The sequence below is a fragment of the Ixodes scapularis genome, unplaced genomic scaffold (genome assembly GCF_016920785.2).
Source record: "Ixodes scapularis isolate PalLabHiFi unplaced genomic scaffold, ASM1692078v2 PGA_scaffold12__126_contigs__length_90152505, whole genome shotgun sequence".
Taxonomy (NCBI): Eukaryota; Metazoa; Arthropoda; class Arachnida; order Ixodida; family Ixodidae; genus Ixodes; species Ixodes scapularis.
This window is the reverse complement of record NW_024609838.1, coordinates 22,912,308-22,920,151: the sequence shown is the minus strand read 5'-3', so window position 1 is coordinate 22,920,151 and position 7,844 is coordinate 22,912,308. Positions and strand designations below refer to the sequence as shown.

At 47.8% G+C, this 7,844-nt stretch overlaps 1 protein-coding gene across 1 annotated transcript; it reads right to left on the bottom strand.

Annotated features, from left to right (window-relative positions):
* Positions 1-5,057: 5,057 nt before the first annotated feature.
* LOC8051100 lies at positions 5,058-6,358 on the bottom strand. The gene has a single exon (XM_040220377.2). The coding sequence runs from the start codon at positions 6,325-6,327 to the stop codon at positions 5,152-5,154; it is 1,176 nt and encodes a 391-aa protein (XP_040076311.2). The 5' UTR covers positions 6,328-6,358; the 3' UTR covers positions 5,058-5,151.
* Positions 6,359-7,844: the final 1,486 nt, after the last annotated feature.

Below are 7,844 nucleotides of genomic sequence, written 5' to 3'. Positions count from 1 at the left end.
TGCCGAATATTTTCGATTCAAATATTGAATAGTTTTTCCACGTCTTTCACTACCACTAATGTAGCAATTTGTACGAGTTGGTTCATGATCATCTAAAAAAGCGCCAAAAAAAAAAAAAAAAAATAACAAGGACGAGGAAGTAGACAGAGCGCTCGTCTGTCTACTTCTTTGTCCTTGTGTTTTTTTAGGTGCTTTCACTACAATTGCATAATGCTTAGACGAAAACTTAGCTAAACTTATGAAGATTGTTCCAATTGTTCATTTATCAAGTAAGTTTAATCTGTCTATATTTATGAACTGTGACCTCAGAAGGTCCGGTGTCTTGGGATGGCAAGGTAAACGACGGATTTGACATAAAATGAGTCGTATAAAGATGGCCAACTATAAACAATTGAGTGAATTTACAAATCTTGCTATATAAAATAGTCTTTCTTTAATCGCGAGTTAAAAAAGAATGAGTCGCGCACGATGAACGCAGGGTGTGAGGGCATCTCTGCCTAACATAGTGTACTTTTGCACAACAGTTTAATTTTGAAGAAAAACTTTTACTACAATGTACATATACAGATTCACAAAGTTTCCATTTATTTTCAAATACAGTCGGCACAGGTGCAACATCCCGTTTTGAATGTATGCTTTTCTTCTAAGCACGCAATTACGATATTCCTACTTTTCCAAGTGTTTATCGCGGTGGGTTACCCCGTTGAGTGCGCTTCTTACCGAGCACTGATGTACTGCAGAGAAGCAACACCGGCAGAGCTCGCTTTCGAGGGTTTTGCTTCTCCGCAGCGCACCAGTGCTTGGTAAGAAGCGCACTCAACAGGGCCAACCCGCCGCAGTCAACACTTCGAAAAACGCGAATATTGCAGTTCTTCTCGAAGCGAATATCAAATAGTGCATTATTCGAAACTTCTATTTGAAGTTTCGAATATTCGCACTGCCCTAATATCCGGGCTTCGGTCAAAAATTTGTGGAAGTTGCCCTCGGACTCTTCTGAAGTAAAAAACAGAAAACCGAGTTCGCCTGCGTGTCCTAATTGTTCTAAAAAAAAAAAAAAAAAAAAAAAAAAAAAAAAAAAGCTAAAGATTGGAAATTTTTGGCACCCCTAAACTCACTTCCAGCCTTCAGGGTCACACCTAGTCCCCTCCTAGTGACGTAATTCGGGGTGCCGTGTAGCTTCCCGTGTGCTCCCTCGGAGGACGCTTCCTCTTTTTCTCTTTGCTGACATTAGCGGGCGTTATGCTGCAGCTAGTGCCACTAAATAAGCTACGCCTCAGAGTAACGACACTTGGCCATATTGTGGCTTAAAATCATGGTTGCCAGTTATCTGAAGCTTTATCTGAAATCACAGGAAATGCTTTTCCGCCCTCCACAAATGTTTAAACCGTTCGCGACAGAGCAAAGCAATATTACATGACCTTCCTAACACCGAATCTAATGCTGAGGAAGTCGCACTTTTGAATCATGACGATCGGCAGTCGCGTCTGCTCTGCATACGAGCCAAAATGGCGGCGCCCACAACAATGTCGGGGAACGGAGTGCCGATACTCTAAGTGCAGCTTATTTAGTGGCTCTAGCTGCAGCTTAGAGCCGAGCGAGGTCGCGAAATCTTAGCCGTAGTTCCCTCGGCTGCCACTGGCGGCTGCAAGTGGGGGAAAAAGCTCGACTTTGCTTTGCGATAATGCAGCGAAATCGCGACATTTTTTTTTAATGAAGGAGATGCCTTCTCTATCCTGCGGGACACAACAAACAACGTAAAAATGACCAGATGCAAATTCTCTTAATCTTAAAATCGTTGCACCCCCTCCCCCCCTAATTGCAAAAAAAAAAAATAATAAAAAAAAAACACACGCAGAAATTACTGCACTGCGGATCAGAAGCCCATATCAGAGAACAGAAGCTTCCCCAACTTGGCATCGTTCGAAATAGAGCCACTAAATAAGCAACGCTTCAGAGTAACGACACTCTGAAGCTTTATCTGAAACCGCAGGAAACGCTTTTCGGTCCTCCGGAAATGTTAAAAAACAGTTCGCGACAGAGAAAAAACAATATCACCTCAGCTTCCTAAACCACCATATCTAAAGCTGAGGAAGTCACATTTTTGAATTGTGATGATGGACAGTAGCGTGTGCTCTGCACTAAGCACCAGGATGACTGCGCCCACTTGCAACATGGGGAACAGAGTGCCGTATTCTAAGCGTATACCTCATACAGTGGCTCTAGTCCGATCAGGTCAGGTCAGGTAACTTTATTGAGCCTTTATCGTACAAGGGGGTCGGACCCTTTAGGGTCCGAGTCTGGTACAATATTTAAACTTGGCCCGGGGGTAGGGCGATGAAGGAGGATCGTTAAGAATATATGAGCTGGCTGGGCTAGAGCCACTAAATGAGCTACGCTTAGAGTATCGGCACTCCGTTCCCCGACATTGTTGTGGGCGCCGCCATTTTGGCTCGTATGCAGAGCAGACGCAACTGCCGATCGTCATGATTCAAAAGTGCGACTTCCTCGGCATTCGGTTCGGTGTTAGAAAGGTTATGTAATACTGCTTTGCTCTGTCGCGAACGGTTTAAACATTTGCGGAAAAGCATTTCCTGTGATTTCAGATAAAGCTTCAGATAACTGGCAACCATGATTTTAAGACACAATATGGCCAAGTGACGTTACTCTGAAGCAGGGCCGTAACCAGGGGGGGGGGGGGGGGGGGATAGGGGGTTCTGACCCCCCCCCCCCCCCCCCCCGAAATTTTTTTCTGTGTACGGCCCTGGTCGGTGCACTGGCAGCCAGCCGATTTTATTCTCCACCTCTGCGCACGCGCAGTGGCGCCGGTCGGCTACCGGGTACCAAACCGGGACCGGATCTCCGGTTTGCTGTAACTCTCCATTATATGCCACCGATGCACATGATTCATAGGCGAAAATAAGACAATAGACACTTTCAAAATGGCCGCCGTTGTCCCCGAAAACCCCCTTCGAAATTTTTTTCTGGGTACGGCCCTGCTCTGAAGCGTAGCTTATTTAGTGGCACTAGGCTGGGCTAGTGTAGCAAACTGGGCAGCGGTGGCACTGCGTGACGCTGGCGAGAGCACGTGGTGAACGTGGTGCGTGCACAGAAGAGACAGAAGACGAGCCGTTTCATCGACGCCACGACCCAAACTAAAGCCCCTCTATGTGTTTGCGCTTGTCTTGCAAGTAGCGTCAAATGCGCGAGTGCACGAGGCCCTTGTCTCGAGCGGCCCTTGGAAGCAAATGGCGGCGCAGCACTGAAATGAGTGGGCCTTGGAAGCGAATGGCGGCGGAGCACCCGCTCATGGCACGTGTCTCGAGCGCTTCCACAACAGTGGTTGGCGGTACTTGTAAAAAACGCTTTTATCAAGGGGCTTTAACCCAAACGAATCGGTGTCGCCATCTAGAGTTAAAATATTAAGCTCCTTCAAGATGGCCGCCGTGGGACCGCCGCGAGCCAAGCTGCAACAAAGAGGATAGAAGGGTAGGAGAGGGCATGACGCCAGCCGCGTAGCCTCCACAAGCCATACTCCCTTGACGCCTCGTCTCTTTCTCATTTCCCTCCTCACTCTCCTCACTTATCAGGCCAACGTGACCACATCACGTGACCGTAGCTAGCCTTCCTCTTGCTATGGGGTACTCGAATAAACCACAGTCTAGCCTGCAAGGAATCCTTCTACAATCAACCATCCATCTCACACGTGACATGTCACGCGGACCAATTGCCAGAGAGATCTACGGTCGTGTTGGCCACAACATCGTTTAAACTTTTTATGACTAGGCTTCACCAATATTGCAACGTGCCCCCTCCTAGTACTTCTAACATTCTTGCCCTGCAAGGACGTTTTTACTGGTTTTTAATTTGCATCGAACCTCAGCGCACTGAACGTAGTAACTTAATGAAACTTTTCTTTTCTAAAATTTCGCTTTATTTTAAAAGTTATAGGCAAATTAAAATTACAAAAACAAGCAAAAAATAACCTTCCTCATGACGTCCTTGGTCGGTTGAGTGGCCGTAAACTAGAGTTGGGGTAGTGAGCTCAGCGAGCGCTCACGGCTGCCGCACTCCGTGTCGACGGCTCGAGAGGGCGCCACTAAAGCATGTTTTGGATAGGCTGTATGAAGCGGGCAGTCAGGGCGGCTCGCATTGTATTTGCTGCGCGATTGAACACTAATTCGGCATGACACTTTATTGGCCACAAACGACACCAAACACGGGGTAAAGATCATTCAGAACGGGAGCCACTTCGCTCTGCCATACTGCCAAACCTGCTCGTCGAAACAGCCAAAGGCCTTCGGAACGCTCGGAACCGGTCGGATCCTCGACCGCAGCGCCGCCGCGTACATCCGGGACCTTTCTACACTCGCCGCTCGTCGGTGCCTCATCCCACTGCCCCTTTCTAGTGTGCGCCGCCTTTTCCACCGCTTGTGGCGATTATGTCGACGGGTCATTTCTTATTTCCGTACTTTATAAACTGGATTTGGTCTTTTCTGATCTAAAATACTGAACAAAAACTACTTTCATAAATAATTGAAACGATTCGCGCAATTTAAATTTTGTATTTTGATAATAAAAAAAAAGAAAAAAAAAAAAGCTTTTAGAGGCTCTGACCAGTGGTAAGGCCAGGACCAAAGACGTCACATATCGCGCGCTTTCGGCACCGCGGGTCGCCCCCGTAGGCGGAGGAGGTTTCCGGACCGCGCCATCCGGTTAAATTATGACGCACTGATATTTAGTTATTCTCTCCGTGCCCGCTGGCTTGGCCGAACCCCAAAAAATGTGAAAAACGCAAAAAAAAAAAAAGAAAAAAAGGTAGACGCTTAAATAGGATTGCAGGGCCCCTTTAACTCCATCGGGGATCTTTCAAAGTCGCGCTGTTCAACTCATCGAGGATGTTGTAATAGAAACTAAAATATAGTATAAAAACAGCGTGAAATGGAGCTTGTATACGAAATCACATATCACAAGGATGCGTCCAACGCCAACTATTATAACTAATTTTTCGGACTTTTCATGTGCCAAGATGAAGTGATCAAACCACGTGGTTGTAGACAATGCGAAAATAACTCGAGCGGTTTCTAGCACGCTCGAAGAATATGTCGTTTTATTGGTGGACAAGGCGAGGCAAACTGAAAATATGGCTGACAATCACTCCAAGACTTGTAGCACTTTGGGTCCTCTTCTCCTCCTCCACTTCGCCAGCAGCTGAACAGGCAACATCGCTGCAAGAATGGAGGCAAAACAGACAAACAAAACAACGCGCAGCTCGGAGGACGAGGTGTGATCGGTGAACAAGACCAGAAGCGCTCCCGTGATTCGACCAGCGGACCTAGCGCACGCCTCCGCAACTGGAGAAACCGATGTCTTAGACCTCAACCTTCGAAGCGCTGTTCCTTGCAGACCCAGCGCGAAATGAAACGCTGTCAGCGCCATGATGGCGACCAACACAGAACGCTGATTGTACGTCGAGATGGCGCAGAAGAACATCCCCGTGGCAGCGACGATGGAGGAAAGAGTCAAAGCGTAGCGAAAGGTAGCCTTGAACATTTGGATGACCGCGAAGAAGGAACCACCGAGCAGATGACACTGGCAGTACAATGCGTAAAGGACACCCACATCGATGTTGGTACCGCTGGACAACGGACACCAGTTGATTTCAACGATGGTACTGCAGCACCACAGAGCGGCTTGGGAGGAAAGCACGGCGGTGGTAGCCCTCCAGTCACCGTCACGTGGTCCCTGAAGACATTTGATTGGTTGACTCGGTCCGCCGAGCCAATGGAAGCAGAAGGCAACGGTCAGCACGACAGCCGAGATACGGTACATGATGTAGCAGTTAAAGTACACCACGTCGCAGAGGAAGGTGCCGACCAAGCCAGATATTATTCCTATGCCCCCGATGACGGTAACGATGACGAATTCGGAAGGCATCATACGAGGATTGAACTGTCCCACCGCCAGTGGAAATATGGTGATGAGGCAAACCTTAGATAAGATCTTGCTGGTGATGAGAGGCTGGAGTTCCTCTGTGTTCTTTAGCAGGCATGACTCGACAAGGAAGGCCAGGAGGAGCGCGGCCGATATCTTCCAGCCGACCCGACGAGCCACAGAGCGACCGAAGACGTCGGCAAGGCTCGCGGCTACGGCACCTGCGGCGTAGATCTGGGCGATGCCGTGTCCGCTGACCTTGTTGTAGTAGTAGAGCTTGTACTCGTAAGGGTTCTGCATTCGGTCACCCAGCGTCAACAGGATGTAGAAGATGATCGGCTGCCAGAGGGACAGGACTTCCCGAAAATCTGCCATCGCCATGGCGGAGGAGGACATCTATAGCCTGGGTGTCGTAATCATATCAAGTTGTAATAAACAGTTACAAAAAAATAATCTTCAAAAAGCATTTGTGTGTGTGTGTGTGTGTGTGTTTGTGTGTGCGTGTGCGTGTTTGTGTGTGCGTGTGTACGTTGAGGAAGAAACGCTTCCCGGCACCAAGGACTGTTGCGGACTTATCCAGGCTTATTCGTCCCACACTACCCACACTAGCTGCGCGTGCGATGGAAGCAGATTCGCGCGATGCAAAGCATCTGCGCATGCGCAGTGCAGACAGCAGCGCCACCGCAATGGCGTGACGTCACAGAGTTGAGTTGCTCTATAATAACTCATTCACATGCACGACCAGCATATACTTTTTGAACGTAGGTCCCCTTCCAATCGGCGAACTAGCCCGCGCTCTTGAGTGGGCTCCGGGGTAAAGGAGAATAAAGACAGGCTTTTCTTCTCCACAGTGGGGTCTGGTGTGTAAAAGGCAAACGATTAATTGGTCTAACAAGCGCGTAGCTTTCACTTGTGGAGATGAAAAGCCTGTCTTTATTCTCCTTTGGTTCCAAGCCCATACATTTCACTGTCATCTTATGGCACGAATAGGGGACTATCACGTCAATTTCGTTGCGTGTGTTCTCGCACACCGGCGGCTGCTGGCTTGTGGGAAGAACGTGCGCCCCTTATTATGGACACCAAATTGGTTCAGTATTCCTTTAAGGAGACTTAGCTACAGGTGCCTTTACGATCGTGTGAATGCGGTGGTATAAGAGCTCGTTTGGGGAGTATATTGGTGGGGGTATGAGTGGGGGAAAGGGGAGTACGAGAGCGTGTTTTATACCAGGTGTTTCAGGCTTTCAAAAGTCTGTAAAAATAGGGTGGTTGAGAATAAAATATTCCGGGAACAACTGCCAGCCACGGCAGATGTCAAAGATTGGCAAAAAAAGAAAAAAAAAACATACTAATTACCCAAATAATTAACTAAAAGTTACTCCTTAACTTTTTAATTAGCTAGAATAAACATATGATTACCGTGAGAAACTGGTCAAGCATAATGGGAAACCACTAAATCAACTCATTTTAGAAAGATTTAAGGCAGGCACATCATTTTGCGGCTCTCCGAAAAGAATGCCTAAATTGGACGCGTCTCTAGATTTCGGTTTCTTATCGGAGCACATCTTTGCGACAGCGGTCCTGCTTCATGGTAGCCGAGGCTCTAAGCTACCGCGCCTCCCTCGTAGGTTGGAGGGAAGTGTGGCGCACGTGCGTTGCACGTCTCGGCCACCAGGGAGCAGGACCGCTTGCGCAAAGATGCGCTCAATTAGTTTACTTTCTGCAATACTTAACGTCCGCCGTGGCTGGCAGTTTGTTCCGGGAAAGAGTTTATTATTTTTTTTTACAGCTAATTTATTTGTATGTCCCGTGACGTCAGTTAAAGTAACATCAATTTTCCCGCTAAATTTAGCTGAAAAACTGAATTCGTATATAGGTCTCGTGACATCAATTTCCCCGCTAAATTTAGCGGGAAA

Bases quoted from the DNA above. Each gene is read 5' to 3' on its own strand.
- LOC8051100 (XM_040220377.2), bottom strand. From the start codon at position 6,327: ATGTCCTCCTCCGCCATGGCGATGGCAGATTTTCGGGAAGTCCTGTCC.